General features: G+C 39.9%; 1 protein-coding gene across 1 annotated transcript; it reads left to right on the top strand.

Moving 5' to 3' along the window:
* Positions 1-16432: 16432 nt before the first annotated feature.
* Positions 16433-17761, top strand: LOC134759558 (bifunctional endo-1,4-beta-xylanase XylA-like). Its single transcript, XM_063712639.1, has 2 exons — positions 16433-16816; positions 16849-17761. Exons 1-2 carry the CDS (start codon positions 16484-16486, stop codon positions 17002-17004), a joined length of 489 nt encoding a protein of 162 aa, XP_063568709.1. The 5' UTR covers positions 16433-16483; the 3' UTR covers positions 17005-17761.
* The last annotated feature ends 4726 nt before the right edge of the window (positions 17762-22487 follow it).

Genomic DNA, 22487 nt, shown 5'->3' with positions numbered 1-22487 from the left:
GGAATGGAATGGAACGTGGAAAAGAATGATGAATTGAATGGAATGTAATGGAATGTGAAATGGAATGGAATGGAATGTGGAATGCAATGGAATACAATATGGAATGGAATGTGGAATGGAACGGAATGGAAAGTGGAATGCAATGGAATGGAATGTCGAATGGAATGTGCAATGGAAAGGAATGGAAAGGAAGGAATGAGGAATGGAATGGAATGGAATGTGTAAGGGAATCGAATAGAAGGTGGAATGGAATGGAATATGGAATGGAATGAGTTATGGAATGTGGAAAGGAATGAGTTATTGATTGAGGAATGGAATGTGGCATGGAACTTGGAATGGAAAGTGGAATGGATCATTGAATGGTTCGTGGAATGGATCATGGAATGGAACGTGGAATGGAACATGGAATGCAACGTGGAATGGAATGGAATGGAAAGTGGATTGTAATGTTGAAAGAAATGGATTGGAATTGAGTGGAATGTGGAATGGAAGGGAATGTAAGGTGGAAAGGAATGTAATGGAAGGTGGAATGGAATGCAATTGAACGTGGAATGGAATTGACTGGAACGTAGAATGGAATGTGGATGCGGAATGGAATGGAATGTGGAATGGAAGGGAATGGGGTGTAATGGAGTATGGAATGTAATGGATTGGAATATGGAATGGAATGCAGAATGGAATGGAATAGAATGTGGAAAGGAATGTTGAAATGAATGGAATGCAAAGTGCAGTAGAATGGAATGTGGAACAGAATGTCGAATGCAATGGAATGAAACGTTCATTGGAATGAGGAATGGAATATGGAATGGAATGGAATGAAATGTGTAATGGAATGTGGAATGGAATATTTAATGCAATGTGGAATGCAAGGTGGAATGGAATGGAATGTAACGTGGAATCGATTGGAATGGAATGTGGAATGGAAGGTGGATGGTATGGAATGGAATGTGGAGTGGAATGGAATGGAATATGGGATGGAACGTGGAATCGAATGGAATGGAACGCGGAATGGAATGAAATGTAACGTGGAATGGAAAGTAATGGAATGTGGAATGGAATGTGGAATGGAACGTGGTATGAAATGGAATGTGGAATGTAATGGAATGGTATGTCATAAGCAATGGAATGCAATGTGGAATATAATATGGAATGTAATGGAATGGAATGTGGAATGGAAGGTGGAATGGAATGGAAAGGAATGTGGAATGGTATGTGAAATGGAATGAAATGCAACGTGCAATGGAAAGTGGCATGGAATTGAAAGGAATGTGGAATGTAATCGAATGTAATGTGGAATGGAATGTGGAATATAATGGAATGGAATGTGGAATGGAAAGTGTAACGGAATGGATTGGAATGTGGAATGGAATGTGGAATGGAATGAGGAATAGAAACGAATGGATTCTGGAATGGAAGCGAATGGAATGTAACAGAATATGGAATGGAAAGCATTGCAATATGGTATGTAATGAGGAATGGAATGGAATGGAATGTGGAATGGATGGGGGAATGGAATTTAATGGAAACTGAAATGGAATGGAATAGAATGTGGAATGGAACATGGAATGGAATGGAATGGAAAGTGGAATGCAAAGGAAAGAAATGTGCAATGCAATGGAATGGAATCTGGAAAGGAATTTGAAAGGGAGTGGAATGGATTGTGGAAAGGAATGGAATGGAATGCGTAATGGAAAGGAATGGAATGTAGAATGGAATGGGGAATGGAATGTGGAATGGAATGGAATGAAATGTGGAATGGAATGTGGAATGGAATGGAATGGAATAAGAAATGGAATGTGGAATGGAATATGGAATGCAGTGTGGAATGCAATGTGGAATGGAATGGAATGGAATGGAATGTGGAATGGAATGGAATGGAATGTGGAATGGAAGGGAAGGGAATGGAACGGAATGTGGAATGGAATGGAATGGGATACGGAATGTAACGTGGAATCGAATGGAATGGAACGTGGAATGGAAGGTGGATGGAATGGAATGGAATGTGGAATGGAATGGAATGGAATATGGGATGAAACGTGGAATGGAATGGAATGGATCGTGGAGTGGAAAGGAATGATATGTGGAATGGAACGTGGAATGGAATGGAATGGAACACGGAATGGAATGGAATGAAACGTGGAATGGAAAGTAATGGAATGTGGAAAGGAATGTAGAATGGAACGTGGTATGGAATGGAATGTGGAATGGAACGGAACGGAATGGTATGGTATGTGGTAAGCAATGGAATGCAATGTGGAATAGTATGTGGAACGTAATGGATTGGAAAGCGGAATGGAAAGTGGAAAGGAATGGAAAGGAATTTGGAATGGAATGTGGAATGGAATGGAATATGAAATGGAATGGAATGGAAAAGTACGTGGAATGTACTGTGGAAAGGAATGGAATGGAATGTGGAATGCAATGCAATGGAATGTTGAATGGAATGGAAAGGAATGTGGAATTAAATCTGGAATGCAATGGAATGGAATGGGAATGGAATGTGGAATGCAATTGAATGGAATGTGGAATGAAAGGGAATGGAATGGAATGGAATGTGGAATGGAATGGAAAGGAAAGTGGAATGGAATGTAATGGAACGTAATGAAGAATGGAAATGAATGCAAAGTGGAATTAAATGGATTGGAATGTGGAATGCAATGTAAGGGAAAGTGGAATGGAAATTGGAATGGAACGTGGAATGCAACTTGGAAAGGTACGGAATGATACATGGAACGGAATTGAATGGATCGGGGAATGGAATGGAATGGAATGGAATGTGGAATGTAATGGAATTGAATGTGAAATGGAATGTGGAATGGAATGGAAAGGAATGTGGAATGGAATGGAATGGAGTGAGGAGTGGAAAGGAATGGAAAGTGGAATGGAATGGAATGGAATGTGGAATGGAATGGAATGGGGTGTGGAAAGGAACGTGGAATAGAACATGGAATGGAACATGGAATGGAACGTGGAATGGAACGTGGAATGGAAAGGAATGGAACGTGGAATGGAATAGAATGGAATGCGAAATTGAATGGAGGGGAATGTTGAATGGAATGGAACGGAATGAAATGTTGAATGTAATGTGGAATTGAATGGTATGGAATGTCGAATGGAATGTGGAATGGAATGTGGAAGGCAATGGAATGGAATGTGGAATGGAACGTCTAATGGAACGTGGGATGGAAAGGAATAAAACGTGGAATGGAACGCGGAATGGAACGTGGAAATTATACTGGAATGGAAAGTGAAATGGAATGGAAAGGAAAGTGGAATTGAACGTGGAATGGAAAGTGGAATGGTATGGAGAGAAATGTGGAATGGAATGGAATGGAATGTGGAATAGAATGAAATGGAATCACTGTGGAATGGAATGTAAAGGAAGGGAATGTTGACATGAATGGAGAGGAGTGGAATGAAATGTGGAATTGAATAGAATGGAATGTGGAATGGAATGGAATGGATCGTTGAATGGAATGTGGAATGGAATGCAAAGTGGAATGGAATGTGGAATGGAATGCAATGGAATGTGCAATGGAATAGAATGGAATGTGTAATGGAACGGAATGCAATTTGGAAAGGAATGGAATGGAATGAGGAATGGAATGGAAAGCAATGAAGAAGGGAATGGAATGGAATGTGGAATGGAATGGAATGGAATTGAATGTGGAATGAAATGCAACGGAATGTGGAATGTAATGGAATGGAATGTGGACTGGAATGGATTGGAATGTATTGCGGGATGAAATAGAAGTGAATGTGGAATGGCAAAGAATGGAAGGTGGAATGGAACTTGCATTGGAATTGAAACCAATGGAATGTGGATTGGAAGGGAATGGAATGGAATGTCGAATGGAAAGGAATGGAATGTGGGCTGGAACGGAATGGAATGGAATGTGGAAGGAAATGGAATGGAATGTGGAACGGCACGGAATGGAATGTGGAATGGAACTTGCAATGGAATTGAAACCAATGGAATGTGGATTGGAATTGAATGGAGTGAAATGTGGAATGGAATGGAATGGAGAAAGGAAAGGAATGGAATGTGGAATGCAATGTGGAATGGAATGGAATGGAATGGAATAGAATGGAATGGAGTGGAATGTGGAATGGAATGTGGAATGGAATTTAATGGAATGTGGAGTGGAATGTGGAATGGAATGGAATGGGATTTAGAAAGGAACATGGAATAGAACGTGGAATGGAACGTAGAATGGAAAGGAATGTAACGTGAAATGGAATGGAATGCATCGTGGAATGGAATGGAATGGAATGTGGAATGGAATTTGAAAACGAACGGAATGGAAAGTGGAATGTAATGGAATGGTATTCGAAATGGAACGGAATGGATAGTGGAATGGAATGTGGATTGCAATTTGAAATGGAATGCAATGGAATGTATTTGGAATGTGAAATGGAATGGAATGGAATGCGAAATGGAAAGGAAAGGAATGTGGAATGAAATGGAATGGAATGTCGAATGGAATGGAATGAAATGTCGAATTAAATGTGGGATTTAATGGAATGGAATGTCGAATGGAATGGAATAACATGTCGAATGTAATGTTGAATTGAATGGAACGGAATGTGTAATGGAATGTGGAATGGATTGTGGAATGCAATGTGGAATGGAATGTGGAATGGAATGTGGAATGGAATGGTAAGGAATGAGAATTGGAATGTGGAATGGAATGGAATGGAATGTGGAAAGGAATGAGGAATTGAATGGAATTGAAGGGGGAAAGGGATGGAATGGAAAAGAATGGAATGGAATGCAATGTGGAATGGAAAGGAAATGAAATTCAATATGGAATGGAATGTGGAATGGAATGAGGAATGGAACGTGGAATTTAACGTGGTATGCAAAGTGAAATGTATCGTGGAATGGAACGTGTAATAGAACGTGGAATGGAATTTGGAATGCAATGTGGAATGGAACGGAATGAAATGTGCAATATAATGTGGAATGGAATGGAATAGAATGGAGTGGAATGTGGCATGGAAATGAACGGAACGTGGAATGGAATGGAATGGAAAGTGCAATGGAATGGATTGGGATGTGGAATGGAATGGAATTGAATGTGGAATGGAATGTGGAATGGAACGTGGAATTGAATGGAATCGAATGTGAAATGGAACGTGGATATGTAATGGAATGTGGAATGGAAAGGAAAGGAAAGTGGAATGGAATGTGGAATGTTATGGAAAGGAATGTGGAATGCAATGGAAAGGAAGGTGGAATGGAATGTGGAAAGGAATGGAATGTGGAATCCAATGAAATGGACGAATGGAGTGGAATAAAATGTGGAAAGGAAAGGGGAATGAAATGGAATGGAATGTGGCATGCAGTGAGGAATGTAATCGAATGTAATGTCGAAAGGAATGTGCGATGGAATGGAATGGAATGTCGGATGGAATGCGGAATGTAATGTGGAATGAAACGTGCAATGGAATGGAATGTGGAATGGAATGTAGAATGGAACGTGGAATGGAATAGAACGTAGAATGGAATGTAGAATGGAAAGTGGAATGGAATGGAATGTGGAATGGAACGTGGAATGGAATGTGGAATGGAACGTAGAATGGAATGTAGAAAGGAACATGTAATGGAATGGAATGAAGAAGGGAATGTGGAATGGAATGGATGGTGGAATGGATTGTGGAATGGAATGTGGAATGGAATGGAATGGAATGTGGAATGGAATGTGGAATGGAATGGAATGGAATGTGGAATGGAATGCGGAATGCAGAGGAATGGAATGGAATGTGGAATGGTATTTGAAATGGAATGTGGAATGGAATGTTGAATGGAATGTGGAATGGAATGGAATGGAATCTTGAACGCAATGGAAAGGAATGTGGAATAGAATGGAATACAATGTGGAATGGAAAGTGGAAAGGAATGGAATGCAATGTGCAATGGAATGGAATGTGGAAAGGAATGCATAATGGAATGGAATGAAACGTGGAATGGAAATTGGAATGGAAGGGATTGAAATGTGGAAAGGAATGTGGAACGGAATCTGGAATGAAATGTGGAATGGAATGTGGAGTGGAATGGAAAGGAAGGTGGAATGGAAAGGAATGGAACGGAATGTGGCATGGAATGGAACGGAATGTGGAATGGAATGGAGTGTAATGGAATGTGGAATGGAATGGAATGGAACGTGGAATGGAATGGAATGTGGAATGGAAAGGAATGGAATCTGGAATGGAATTCAAAAGAATGGAACGTGGAAAGGAATTCAATGGAACGAGTAATGGAAATGAATTAAGAAGGAATGGAATGGAATTTTATGTGGAATGGAATGGAACGGAATGTGGAATGGAACGGAAAGCAATGGAATGTGGAATGGAATGGAATGGAATGTGGAATGGAATTGAATGGAATTTAATAGAAGGTGGAAAGGAAAAGAATGGAACGTGGAATGGAATGGAATGCACCGTGGAATGGAATGTATAGTAACGTGGATTAGAATGGAATAGAATGTGGAATGGAATAGATTGTGGAATTGAATGGAATGGAATGTGGAATGGAACGTGGAATGCAATTGAAAGTAATGGAATGTGGAATGGAATGGCAAGGAATGGAATGTGGAATGGAATGGAATGTGGAATGGAAAGGAATGGAATGAGGAAAAGAATGTGCAATGGAATGGAATGGAATGTGAAATGGAATCGAATGGATTATGGAATGCAATGGAATGGAATAATGAAAGGAATATGGAATGGAACGGAATGGAAAGTGGAATGGAATGGAATGCAGTGTGGAATGGAATATGCAATGGAATGGAATGGAATGGAATGGAATGTGGAATGGAATGGAATGGAATGCGTAATGGAATCGAATAGAATGTGGAAAGGAATGGAACGGAATATGCAATGGAATGAGTTATGGAATTTGGAAAGGAATGAGTTATTGATTGAGGAATTGAACGTGGAATGGAACACGGAATGGAAAGTGGAATGGATGGTTGAAAGGATCGTGGAATGGATTGTGGAATGGAAATGGGAATGGAATGTGGAATACAATGACTAATGGAATGGAATGGAATGTGGATTGTAATGTGGAAAGCAATGGATTGGAATGGAGTGGAATATGGAATGGAAGGGAATGGAAGGTGGAATGGAATGGAATGGAATGGAATGTGGAATGGAATGGAATGTGGAATGGAATTGAATGGAAAATGGAGTGGAATATGAAATGGAATGGAATGGAATGGAATGTGAAATTCAATGGAATGGAATGTGGAATGCAATGTAATGGCATATGGAATGGAATGTGGAATGGAATGGAATGGAATGTGGAATGGAATACGGAATGGAATGGAATGTGGAATGGAATACGGAATGGAATGGAATGGAATGTGGAATGGATAGGAATGGAATGTGCAAAGGAATGGAATGGAACATGGAATGGAATGGAATGGAATGATGAATGGAATGGAATGGGATCTGGAATGGAATGTGGACTGGATTGTGGAAAGGAATGGAATGGGATGTGGAAAGGAACATGGAATAAAACGTGGAATGGAACGTGGAAAGGAACGTGGAATGGAATGGGATGTGGAAAGGAACATGGAATTAAACGTGGACTGGAACGTGGAAAGGAACCTGGAAAGAAATGCAATGTAACGTGGAATGCAATGGAATGGAATATGGAATGGAATTGGAAATGGAATGGAATGGAATGTGGAATGGAATTCAATGGAATTCGAAATGGAATGGAATGGATAGTGGAATGGAATGTGGATTGGAATTTGAAATGGAATGCAATGGAATGTGTAATAAAATGTTAAATGGAATGGAATGCATTGTGAAATGGAATGGAATGGAATGTCGAATGGAATGGAATTAAATGTCGAATGTAATAGAGAATTGAATGGAATGGAAAGTGGAATAGAATGTGGAAAGGAATGTGGAATGGAATGTGGAATGACATGGAATGTGGAATGGATTGGAATGGAATGAGGAATGGAATGTGGAATGGAATGGAATTGAATGTGAAATGGAATGTGGTATGGAATGAAATGGAATTTGGAAAGGAATTGAAAGGAATGGAATGTGGAATGCAATGGAATGGAATTTGGAATGGAATGGGATGGAAAGAGGAATGGAATGGAATGGAATGGAATGGAACGTGGAATGGAATAGAATGGAACCTGGAATGGAATGGAATGCAATGTGGAATGGAATGGATAGTGAAGTGGAATGGAAGGGAATAGAATGTTGTATGGAATAAACTGTGTAATGGAATGGAATGTGTAATGGAATGGAATGGAATGTGGAATGGAACGGAAATAATGAGGAATGGAGGGGAATAGAATGGAATGGAAAGTGGAACGGAATGGAATGGAATGTGGAATATAAGAGAATAGAAAGGAATTGAATGTGGAATGGAATGGAAGGGAATACGGAATGGAACGTGGAATGGACTGGAACGGAATGTGGAATTCAAGGTGGAATGTAATGGAATAGAAGGTAGAAAGGAATGGAAAGGAATTTGGAGAGGAACATGGAATGGAAGGAAATGGAAAGTGGAATGGAATGCAATGGAATATGGAATGGAACGTGGCATGGAATGGAATGGAACGTGGAGTGGAATGGAATGGAAAGTGGAATGCAATGGAACGGAATATGGAATGGAACGTGGAATGGAATGGATAGAATGTGAAGCACAATGGAATGGAATGTGGAATGGAAAGTGGAATGGAAATGAATAGAAAGGAACGTGGAATGGAATGAAATGAAAGGTGGAATGGAAAGGAATCGAAAGTGGAATGGAAACTGGATGGAACGTGGAAAGTAATGGAATAGAATGTGGAATGGAATGGAATGGAATGCAATGAGGAAGGTAAAGGAATGCAATGTGGAATGGAATGTGGAATTTAGTGGAATGAAATGCGCAATGGAAAGTGGAATGGAATGGAAAGGAATGTCGAATGCAATGTGCAATGGAATGGATTGAAATGTGGAAAGGAATGTGGAATGGAATGGAGTGCAATGTGGAACGGAATGTTGAATGGAATGGAATAGAATGTGGAATGGAATGAAGAATGGAATGGAATGGAATGTGTAATGCAATGTGGAATGGAAGGGAATGGAATGTGCAATGGAAGGGAAATGAATGGAATGGAATATGGAATGGAATGGATTAGAAAATGGAATGGAATGTGGAATGGAAAGGAATGGAATGTGGAATGGAAAGAGGAATGGAATGGAATGGAACCTGAAAAGGAATGGAATGGAATGTCGAATGGAACGTGGAATGGAATGGAATGGAACGTTGCATATAATGCAATGGAACGTGGATTGGAATGGAATGGAACGTGGAATGGAATGGAATGAAATGTGGAATGGAACGTGGAATGGATTGGAACGGAATGTGCAATGGAATAGAATGAAATATGGAAAGGAATTTGAATAGGAATGGAATGGAATGTGGAATGGAATGGAGTGAAAAGCCTAATGGAATAGAATGGAATGTGGAATGGAATGTGGATTGGAATTTTAAATGGAATGAAATGCAATGTCGAATGGAAAGTGAAATGGAATGGTATGGAATGAGAAGTGGAATGGAATGGAATGTGGAATGGAATGGAATGGAATGTGGAAAGGAATGGAATGCAATGTGGAATATAATGGAATGGAATGTGGAATGGAATGTAGAATTCAATGGAACGGAATGTAGAATGGACTGGAATGTGGATTGGAATGGAATGGAATGTGGAATGGAATTGAATGGAATGTAGAATAGAATACAATGATGAATTGAATGGAATAGAGTGGAATGTGGAATGGAATGGAATTGATTGTGTAATGGAATGTGTAATAGAATGTAAAATATTATGGACTGGAATGTGGAATGGAATGGAATAGAATGTGGAATGGAATGGAATGGAATGTTAAATGGAACGTGGAATGGAATGTGGAATGAAATGGAATGAAACGTGGAATGGAATGTTGAATGGAATGGAACAGAATGTGCAAAGGAATGGAATGAAATTTGGAAAAGAATTTCAATTGAAATGGAATGGAATTTAGAATGGAATGGAGTGGAAAGCGAAATGGAAAGGAATGGAATGTGGAATGGAATGTGGATTGGAATTTCAAATGGAATGCAACGCAATGTCGAATGGAAAGTGAAATGGAATTGTATGGATTGGGAAATGGAATGGAATGGAATGGAATGTGGAATGGAATGGACTGCAATGTGGTATGTAATGGAATGGAATGTGGATTTGAATGTAGAGTTGAATGGAAAGGAATGTGGAATGGAATGGAATGTGGATTGACAAGAAATGGAATGTGGAATGGAATGGAATGGAATGTGGAATGGAATGGAATGGAATGTGGAATGGAATAGAATTGAATTGAAAGTGGAATGGAATTCAACGGAATGTGGAATGGAAGGGAATGGAATGGAATGGAATGTTGAATGAAAAGGAATGAATTCTGCAATGGAAAGGATAGGAATGGAATGGAATGTGGTATGGAAAGTAATGTAGTGGAATGGAATGGAATGTTGAATGAAAAGGAATGAATTCTGCAATGGAAAGGATAGGAATGGAATGGAATGTGGTATGGAAAGTAATGTAGTGGAACGGAATGTGGAATGGAATGGAATGCAATAAGGAATGGAATGTGGAATGGAATTGAATGGAATGTGGAATGGAACGGAATGTGGAATGGAATGGAATGGAATGTGGAATGGAACATGGAATGGAATGGAATGGAACGTGCAGTAGAAAGGATTGGAATGTGGAATGGAAAGTGGAATGGAATGGTATGGAACGTGGAATGGAATGGAATGAAATGTGGAGTGGAACGGAATGCAATGTGGAGTGGTATGTGGATTGGAACTTGGAATGGATTGGAATGGAATGTGGAATGGAATACAATGGAATGGAATGCGGAATGGAAGGGAATGGAATGGAATGGAATGTGGAATGAAAAGGAATGAACTCTGCAATGGAAAGGAAAGGAATGGAATGGAACTTGGAATGGAAGGTAAAGCAATGGAACAGAATGTGGAATGGAATGGAATGCAATACGGAATGGAATGTGGAATGGAATGGAATGGAATGTGGAATGGAACGTGGAATGGAATGGAATGTGGAATGGAATGGAATGGAATGTGGAATGGAACGTGGAAAGGAATGGAATGGAACGTGCAGTAGAATGGATTGGAATATGGAATGGACAGTGGAATGGAATGGTATGGAACATGGAATGGAATGGAATGAAACGTGGAGTGGAATGGAATGCAATGTGGAGTGGAATGTGGATTGGAAATTGGAATGGATTGGAATGGAATGTGGAATGGAATACAATGGAATGGAATGTGGAATGGAATGGAATGGAATGCCGAATAGAATGGAAAGGGATGTGGAAAGGAATGTGGAATGGAACGTGGGATGGAATGGAATGGAATGTGGAATGTAATGGAATGGAATGTGGAATTGAACGTGGAATGTATTTGAATGGAAAGTGGAATGGAATGGAAAGGAACGTGGAATGGAATGGAATGAAATGTGGAAAGCAATGTGGAATGGAATGGAATGGAACGTGTAATGGAATGGAATGGAATGTGGAAGGGAAAGTGGAATGGAATTTAATGGAACGGGGAAAGTAATGGATTGGAATGTGGAATGGAATGTGGAATGCCACCTGCAATGGAAGGGAAGGTGGAATGGAATGTGGAATGGAATGTGGAATGGAATGGTATGTGGAATGGAATGGAATGGAATGTGGAATGGAATGGAATGGAATGTGGAACGGAATGGTATGGAATGTGGAATGCAACGTGGAATGGAATGTGGAATGGAATGTGGAATGGAATGTGGAATGGAATGGAATGGAATGTGGACTGGAATGGTATAGAATGTGGAATGGAATGGAATGTGGAATGCGAAGTGGAATGGAATGAGGAATGGAACGGAATGGAATGTGGAATGGAATGTGGAATGGAATGGAATGAAAAGTCGAATGAAATGTTGAATGAACTGGAATGGATTGTGGAATGCAACGGAATGGAATATGGAATAGAACGTGAAATGGAATGGAATGTGGAATGCAATGTGCGATGCAATGGAATGGAATCTAAACTGGAACTTGGTATGGAATGGAATGCAATGTGGAATGGAACTTGGAATGGAATGTGGAATGGGACGTGGAAAGGAATGGAATGTGGAATGGAACGTGGAAGGGAAAGAGAAATGGAATGTAATGTCTAATGGATTCTAGAATGCAATTTGCAATGGAATGTTGAGTGGAATGTGGCATGGAATGTGGAATGGAATGGATCGAAATGTGGAACAGAATGTGGAATGCAATGGAATGGAATGTGTAATTTAATAGAATGTGGAATGGAAAGTGGAATGCAATGATATGAAATGCGGAATGGAATGTGGAATGGAATGCAATGGAATGTGGAATGGAATGGAATGCAATGCAGAATGAAATGTGCAATAGAATGGAATGGAATGTGGAATCAAATGTGGAATGGAAAGGAAAGGATGAGGAATGGAATGTGGAAAGGAATGGAATGGAAAGATGAATGGAAGGGAATGGAATGGAATGGAATATGGAATGGAATGGAATATGGAATGGAATGGAAAGTGGAATGGAAAGTGGAATGGAATCGAATGCAGCCTGAAATGGAATGTAATCCAAAGTATAAAGGAACGTGGATTGGAATGGAATGGAATATTGAATGGAATACGACGGAAGGTGCAATGGAGTGGAATGGAATGTGGAATGGAATGGAATGCAATGTTGAATGGAATGGAAAGGAATGTGGAATGAAATGGGATAGAATGTGCAATGGAATGTGGAAAGGAATGGAATGGAATATGAAATGGAATGGAATGTGGAATGGAATGTGCAATGGAATGGAATGAAATGTTGAACGGAATGATATGTGGATTGGAATGGAATGGAATGTGGAATGGATTTGAATGGAATATAGAATGGAATGGAATGGAATGTAGAATGGAACGGAATGCAGAGGAATGTAGAATGGAATGGAATTGTTTATGGAATGCAATGTGGAATGGAACGGAGTAGAATGTGGAATGGAAAGTAGAATGCAATGGAGTGGAATGTGGAATGGATTGGAATGGAATGTGGAGTGGAATGGAATGGAAAGAGGAAGGGAATGATGAATTGAATGGAATGGATGGTGGAATGGAATGGAAAGAGGAATGGAATGAGGAATTGAATGGAATGGATGGTGGAATGGAATGTGTAATGGAATGGAAAGGAATGTGGAAGGGAACGTGGAATGCAACATGAAATGGAATGTGGAATGGAATCTGGAATGGAATGGAATGGAATGGAATCTAGAATGGAATGGAATGGAATCTGGAATGGAACGTGCAATGGAATGTGCAATGCAATGGAATGCATTGCGGAATGGAATGTGGAATGGAATGTGGAATGGAAAGAAATGGAACGTGGAATCCAATGCGGAATGGAATGGAAAGGAAAGTGGAATGGAATGGAATAGAATGTGGAATGGAATATGGAAAGGAATGGAATGAAACATTGAATGGAATATGAAATGGAATGGAATGAAATGTGGAATGGATCATGGAATGGAACGTCTATGGAAAGTGGAATGGAACCTGGAATGGAATGGAATGGAACATGGAATGGAAAGTGGAACTGAACGTGGAATGGAACGTGGAATGGAACGTGGAAAGGAAAGGGGTGCAAGGTGGAATGGAATTAAATGGCATGTGGAATGGAAGGGATTGGAATGTGGAATGTAGGGGAATGGACTGTGGAATGGAATGCGGAATGGAACGGAATGGAATTTGGAATGGAATGTGGAATGTAATGGAATGTGAAATGTAATGAAATGTAAAGGAATGTTGAATGGAATGTGAAATGGAATGGAATGGAATGAGGAATGGAATTGAATGCAATGTGGAATGGAATCTGGAATGCAATGGAATGGAATGTGGAACAGAATTTGGAAAGGAATTGAAAGGAATGCGGAATGGAAGGGAATGGAATTGAATGGAATGTGGAATGGAATGGAATGGAAAGTGGAATGGAATGTGGAATGGAATGGAATGGAATGGAATGAGGAATGGAACGGAATGGAATGGGATTTGAAATGGAATGGAATAGAATGTGAAATGGAATGCAATGGAACGTACAATTGAATGGAAAGGAAAGTGGAATGGAATGTAATGGAATTTGGAATGGAATGGAATGGAAGGCGGAATGGAATGGAATGGAATGGAATGGAATGGAAATTGATTTGGAATGGAATGCAATGTGAAATGGAATGGAATGGAAAGTGGAATGGAATGGAATGGAATGTGGAATGGAATGTAATGGAAAGTGGAATGGAATGGAATGTGGAATGGAATGGAATGTGGAATGTAATGGAATGGAATGGAATGGAATGGAATGTCGAATGGAATGTAATGGAATTAAGAATGGAATGGAATGGAAATTGGACTGAAAAGGAATTGAATGAAGAAGAATGGGAAATGGAATGGAATGGAATGTGGAATGGAAGTAAATGGAATGTGGATTGGAAAGACATGGAATGTGGAATGGAATGTGGAATAGAATGTGGAATACAATGGAATGGAATGCAATGTGGAATGGAATGAAATGGAATGTGGAATGTAATGGAATGGAATATGGAATGGAATGGAAATGAATGTGGAAAAGAATGCGGAATGGAATGTAATGCAATGTGGAATGGAACGTGCAATGGAACGTGGAATGGAACGTGGAATGCAACATGGAATGTAATGGAATGGAAACGTGGAATGGAACGTGGAATGCAACATGGAATGTAGTGGAATGGAACGTGGAGTAGAACGTGCAATGGAACATAGAATGGAAAGTGGAATGGAACGTGGAATTGAGTGGAATGCAACGCGGAATGGAGTGGAATGGAATGTGGAATGGAATGGAATGTGGACAGGAATGGAATGCAATGCTATGGAATGTGGATTGGAATGGAATGGAATGTGGAATGCAATGTGGAATGGCATGTAATTGAATGTGGAATGGTTAGGAGAGGAATGTGAAATGGAAAGTGGCATGGAATGGAATGGAATGCTAAATGGCATGGAATGGAATGTGGAAAGGAAAGTAATGGAAAGGGGATTGAAAGTGGACTGGAATGGAATGGAATGTGGAGTGGGATGGAATGGAATGTAGAATGGAATGGAATGGAATGTGGAATGCAAACTGGAATGGAAAGGAACGGAACACGGAATGGAACATGGAATGCAACGTGGAATGGAAAGTGAAATGTGGAATGGAATGGAATGGAATGTGGAATTGAATGGATTCGAAATTGGAATGGAATTGAATGGAATGTGGAATGGAATGTGGAATGGTATGGATTCAGGAATGGCATGGAATGGAATGGAATGGAATGAGGAATGGAATCTGGAATGGAATGGAATGGAATGTGGAATGCAACGAAATGGAAGGGAATGTTATGTGGAATGGAATGTGGAATGGATTGGAATGGAACATGGAATGGAATCTGGAGTGGAATGCAACGTGGAATGGGATGTGTAATGGAATCGAATGTGGAATGGAATGCGGAATGGAATGGAATGGAAGGTGGAATGGAATGTGCAATAGAATGGAATGGATGTGGAATTGAATGCAATGGAATGTGGAATGGAATGTGGAATGGACTGGAATGGAATGTGAAAGAGAATGGAATGGAATGTGGAATGAAATGGAATGGAATGCAGAATGGAATGGAATGGAGTGGAATGCGGAATGGAATAGAAAGGAATGTGGAATAGAATGAAGAATGGAATGCGGAATGGAATGTGGAATGGAATATGGATTGGAATGGAATGGAATGTCTAACGCAATGTAATGGATTGTGGACTGGAATGGAATGGAATGGACTGGAAAATGAAATGTAGTGGAAAGGAGTGTGGAATGGAATTCAATGGAATTGGCAATGGAACGGAATGGAATGTGGAATGGAACGTGGAATGGAAGGAAATGGAATGTGTAATGGAATGGAATGGAACGTAGAATGCAATGGAATGGAATGTCAAATGGAATTTCAACTGGAATGGAATGGAATGTGGAGTGGAATTGAATGGAATGCGAAAAGGAATGGAATGGATTGTGGAATGGAATGTGGATTGGAATTTGAATTAGAATGCAATGGAATGTTGAATGGAATGTGAAATTGAATGGAGTGGAATGCGAAACGGAATGGAATGTGGAAGGGAATGGAATGGAATGCGGAAAAGAATGGAACGAATTCTCGAGTGTAATGTGGAACTGAATGGAATGGAGTGTGGAATGGAATGTGTAATGGAAAGTGGAATGGAATGTGGAATTGAATGGAATGGAATGTGGAATGGAATGTATAATGGAACATGGAATGGAACGTGGAAAGTAATGGAATGAAATGTGCAATGGAACGTGGAATGTAACGTGGAACCGATAGTGGAATGGAAAGTGGAATGGAATGGAACGGAAAGTGGAATTGAACATGGAATGGAATGTGGAATGGAATGGAATGAATCTGGAATGGAATGGAACGGAACGGAATGTGGACTTGAATGTAATGGAATGGACTGTGGAATGGAATGGAAAGGAACGTGGAATTGAATGGAATGGAGTGGAATGCAATGTGGAATTGAGTAGAATGGAATGTGGACTGGAATGGAATGCAACGTGGAATGGAAAGTGGAATGGAATGCAATGTGGACTGCAATGTGGAAAGGAATGGAATGGAATGAGGAATGGAATGGAATGCAAAGAAGAAGGAAATGGAATGGAATGTCGAATGGAATGGAAGGTAATTGAATGTGGAGTGGAATGGAATGGAAGGTAATTGAATGTGGAGTGAAATGCAATGGAATGTGGAATGGAATGGAATGGAATGTGGAAGGAAATGGAATGGAATGTGGAATGGCACGGAATGGAATGTGGAATGGAACTTGGAATGGAACTGAAACCAATAGGATTTGGAATGGAATGGAATGAAATACAATGTGGAATCTAACGGAATGTGAAATGGAATGGAATGTATTGTAGAATGGAAGGTGGAATAGAATGGAATAGAAAGGAATGTGAAATGGAATGGAATTGAATGTGGAATGCAATGTAATAGAATATGGAATGGAATGTGGAATGGAATGGAATGGATTGTGGAATGGAATGGACTGCAATGTGGAATGGAATGGAATGGAATGTGGAATGGAATTTGGAATGGAATGGAACGGAATGTGGAATGGAATGGAATGGAACGTGGAATTGAACGGAATGGAATTTGGAATGGTATGGAATGGAATGTGGAATGGGATGGAATGGAACGTGGAATGGAATGGAATGGAAAGTGGAATGGAATGAGTAATGGAATGTGGAATGGAATGAGGAATGGAATGAGGAATGGAACGTGGAATGGAACGTGGGTTTGAAAGTGGAATGGAACTTTGAATGCAATATGGAATTGAATGGAATGAAATATGCAACGTAAAGTGTAATGGAACGGAATGGAATGTAGTGGAGTGTGGAACGGAATGGAATGGCACGTGGAATGGAATGGAATGGAATGAGGAATGGAATGGAATGGAATATGGAATGGACTGAAATTGATTGTGGAATGGCATGGAATTGAATTTAATGTGGAATGGAATGGAATGGAAACGAATGGAATGGGATGTGGAATATAATGCAATGGAATGTGGAATGGAATACAATGGAATGTGGAATGGAAAGGAATGGAATGGAATGAAATATGGAATTGAAGGGAATGGACTGGAAAGTGGAATGGAATGGAATGGAATGAAATGTGGAAAGGAATGTGATGCAATGGAATGTCATGGAATGGAATGTGGAATGGAATGGAATGGAAGGTGGATTGCAATGGAATGGAATATGGAATAGAATGGAATGGAATATGGAATGGAATTTAATGGAAAGGAATGGAATGTGGAATGGAATGGAAGGGAATGTGGAATGTAATGTGGAATGGAATGGAATGGAAAAGAATGGACTGTGGAATGGAATGGAAGGGAATTTGTAATGGAATGTGGAATGGAATGGAATGATAAATGGGATGGAATGGAATTGGTTTTGGAATTTAATAGAATGGAATGGAATGTGGAATGGAATGGAATGTGGAGTGGAATCGAATGGAACAAGGAATGGAGCTTGGAATGGTACGTGGAAAGGAACGTCAAGTTGAACACAGAATGGAACGTGGAATGGAATGCGGAATGGAATATGTAAGGGAAAGTGCAATTGAACGAAATGCAATGTGGAATGGAACTGAATGGCAGGTGGAGAGGAATGGAAATGAACGTGAAATGGATTGTGGAATGGAATGTGGAATGGAATGGGGAATGGAATGGAATGGAATGTGGAATGGAATGTCGAATGAAATGGTATGGAATTTGGAATGGAAAGTGGAATGGAATTTAATGCATTGTGCAATGGAATGGAATGCAATGTGAAAAGGAATGGAAAGGAAAGTGGAATGCAATGGAATGGAATGTGGAATGGAATGGAATGTGCAATGGAATGGAATTGAACGGAATGCGGAATGGAATGAAATGGAATGTCGAATGGAATGTGGAATGGAATGTAATGGAATGTGGAATGGAATGTGTAATGAAATGCAATGGAAGGTGGAATGGAATGTGCAATGGAACGTGGAATGGAATAAGGAACGGAACTTGGAATGGTACATGGAAGGGAACGTCAAATAGAACGTGGAATGGAACGTGGAATGGAATGTGGAATGGAATATGGAATGGAATGTGGAATGGAATGGAATGGAATGTGGAATGGAATTTGGAATAGAATGGAATGGAATTTGGAATGGAATGTGGAATGGAAATAAATGCAGTGTGGAATACAATGGAATGTAATGTGGAATGCAATAGAATGGAACGTGGAATGGAATGTGGAATGGAATGGAACGGAATGTGTAATTGAATGGAATGGAATGTGGAAAGGAATGTGGAATGTAATGGAATGGAAAGTGAATTAGAAAGGAATTGAATGTGGAATGAAATGGAATGGAGTGGAATGTGAAATAGAAAGGAATGGAATGTGGAATCAAATATAGAATGGAATGTGGAACGGAAAATGTAGTGGAATGTGGTATGGAATGGAATGGAATTTGGAATGTGATGGTTTGGAACGTGGACTGGAAAGGAATGGAATGGAATGGAATGTGACATGGAATGGTATGGAACGTGGAAAAAAATCCAATTTAATTTGGAATTCAATGGGATGGCATGAGGAATGGAATGAAAAGGAATGTGGAAAGGAAAGGGGAATGGAAAGGAATGGAATTTCGAATGGAATGGAATGGATTGCGGAATAGAATGCAATGGAATGGAAGTTGGAATTTAATGGAGTGGAAAGGAATTCTTTGGAATGTGGAATGCAATGCAATGCAATGTGGAATGGAATGGAATGGAATGGAATGTGGAATACAATGGAATGGAAAGGAATGGAATGTGGAATGCAATGGAAGGGAATAGGGAGTGGAATGTGGAAGGGAATGGAATGGAATGTGGAATGGAATGGAATGTAGTGGAATGCAGAATGGAAGTTAACGTGGAATGGAAAGGAATGTAACGTGGAATGGAACTTGGATTTGAATGTGGAATGGAATGGAATGGGATTTGTAGTGGAATGCGGAAGGCAATTCAATGGAACCTGGAATGGAACGTGGAATGGAACGTGGAAAGGAAAGTGGAATGGAACATGGAATGGAACGTGGAATGGTATGTGGAATGGAATGTGGAATGGAGCGTGGAATGGTCTGTGGAGTGAAATGTGCAATGCAACGTGGAATGGAACGTGGAATGGAATGTGGAATGGAAAGTGGAATGGAATGTGGAATGGAGTGGAATGGAATGTGGAATGGCACGGAATGGAATATTGAATGAGATGGAATGGAATGGAGTGGAATGTGGAATGGCATGGAATGGAATGCGGAATGGAATGTGGAATGGAATGCAGTGGAATGTAGAAGGCAATGGAATGCAAAGTTGAATGGAGTGATTAATGGAATGTAGAATGGTACGTTTAATGGAATGGAATGGAACGTGGAATGGAATGGAATGGATTGTGGAATTCAATGCAACGGAATGTTGAATGGAATGGAATGAAATGGAAATTGAAATGGAATGAAATGGAATGTTGAATGGATTGAAAAGGAAAGTGGAATGAAATGGAATGTAGTGGAATGTGGAATGGAACGGAATGCAATGTGGAATGCAATGTGGAAACGAATGTGGAATGGAATGTGGAAAGGAATGAAGTGGAATGTGCTTTGGAAAGTGAAATGGAATGGGGTGGAAAATGGAATGGTATGGAATAAATAGGAAAGTTAAAATGAATGGAATGCAATGTGGAAAGGAATATGGAAAGGAATGGAATGGAATGTGGAATGGAATGTAGAATGGAATGCAATGAAACGTGGAATGGAACATCGAATGAAAAGTGGAATGGCATTGAATGGAATGTGGAAAGGGATGGAATGGACTGGAATGTGGAATGGAATGGAATAGAAGTTGGAATCGAATATAATAGAATGTGGAATTGAAGGGAATGGAGTGGAATATGGAATGTAATGCAATGCAATGAAGAATGGAATGTGAAATGGAATGCAGAACGGAATGGGGTGTAATGTGGAATAAAATGTGGAATGGAATGGAGTGGAGTGTGGAATGGAATGAAAAGGAATATGGAATGGAATGGAATGCAATGTGGAATGGAATGTGGAATGAAACGGAATGTGAAATGGGATGGAATGGAAAGTGGAACGCAATGGAATGGAATGTGGAATGGAATGGAATGAAATGTGGAATGGAATGTCAAGTGGAAAGGAATGGAACGTGGAATGGAATGGAAAGGAATGTGGAATGGAATGGAATGGAAAGTGGAATGGAATGTGGAATGCACTGGAATGGAATGTGGAATGGAACATGGAATGGAATGGAATGGAATGTGGAAAGCAATGTGGAATGGAAAGGAATGGAATGTGGAATGCAATGGAATGGAAAGTGGAATGGATTGTCGAATGCAATTGAATGGAAAGTGGAATGGATTTTGGAATGAAATGGAATAGAAAGTGGAATGAAATGGAATGTGGACTCGAATGGAATGGAATGGGGAATGGAATTCAATAGAATTTGGAATGGAGTGAGATGGAATCTGGAATGGAATGGAAAGGAATGTGGAATGGAATGGAATGGAAAGTGAAATGGAAAGGAATGGAATGTGGAATGGAATGTGGAATGGAATGGAACGGAATGGAAAGAGCAATGGAATGGAGTTGAATGGAATGGAATGTGAAATCCAATGGAAAAGATTGTGGAACGGAACGGAATGGAATGCAATGTGGAATGGAGGGGAATGGAAACGAATGGAATGAAATGTGGAATATAATGCAATGGAATGCCGAATGGAATGGAATGGAATGGAATCGAAAGTGGAATGGAATGCAATGGAAAGGAATGGAAAGTGGAATGGAATGGATGGGAATGTGGAATGGAATGTGGAATGGAATGGAAAGGAATGTTGAATGGAACGGAATAGAATATGAATTGGAATGGAAAGAAACATGGAATGGAACGGAATGTGGAAAGGCATCCATTGGAATGAAATGGAATGGAATGTGGAATGAAATGGAGTGGAATGTGGAATGGAATGGAATGGAAAGTAGAATGGAATCGAAAGGAATATGGAATGGAATGGAATGGAAAGGAATGGAATGTGAAATTGAATGGAAGGGAATTTGGAATGGAATGTGGATCGGAATGGAAGGCAATGTGGAATGGAACGGAATGGAGTTTGGAATGGAATGGAATGGAATGTGGAATATAATGGAATGGAATGTGGAATGGAATGGAATGGAATGTGGAATGGAATGTGGAATGAAAGGGAATGACATGTAAAATTGAATGGAATGGAATGTAGAATGGAATGGAATGGAATTGAAGTGAATAGGAATGGAGTGGAATGTGTAATGGCATCTGGATAGGAAAGGAATGGAATGTGGAATTGAACGTGCAATGTAATGCAATGGAATGGGGAATAGAATGGAATGGAATTTGGAATGGAATGAAATGGATTTTTGATTGGAATGGAAAGGAATATGGAATAGAATGTGGAATGGAATGTGGAATGGAATAGAGTGAAATGTTGAATGGAATATTGAATGGAATGGAGAGGAGTGTGGAATGGAATTGAATGGAATGTGGAATGGAATGGGGAATGGAATGTGGAATGATATGGAATGCAATGTGGAATGGAATGTGGAATGGATCATGGAATGGTAAGTGGAATGGAACGTGGAGTGTACCTTGGAATGGAATGTGGAATGGAATGAGGAATGGAATGAAATGGAATGTGGAATGGAATGGAATGCGGAATGGAACGTGGAACGGAATGGAATGGAATGGAATGTGGAATGGAATGTGGAGTGGAATGGAAAGGAATGTGGA

This window comes from Pongo abelii, chromosome 11, assembly GCF_028885655.2.
Source record: "Pongo abelii isolate AG06213 chromosome 11, NHGRI_mPonAbe1-v2.0_pri, whole genome shotgun sequence".
Classification (NCBI taxonomy): Eukaryota; Metazoa; Chordata; class Mammalia; order Primates; family Hominidae; genus Pongo; species Pongo abelii.
This window is presented reverse-complemented; position numbering and strand designations above follow the sequence as displayed.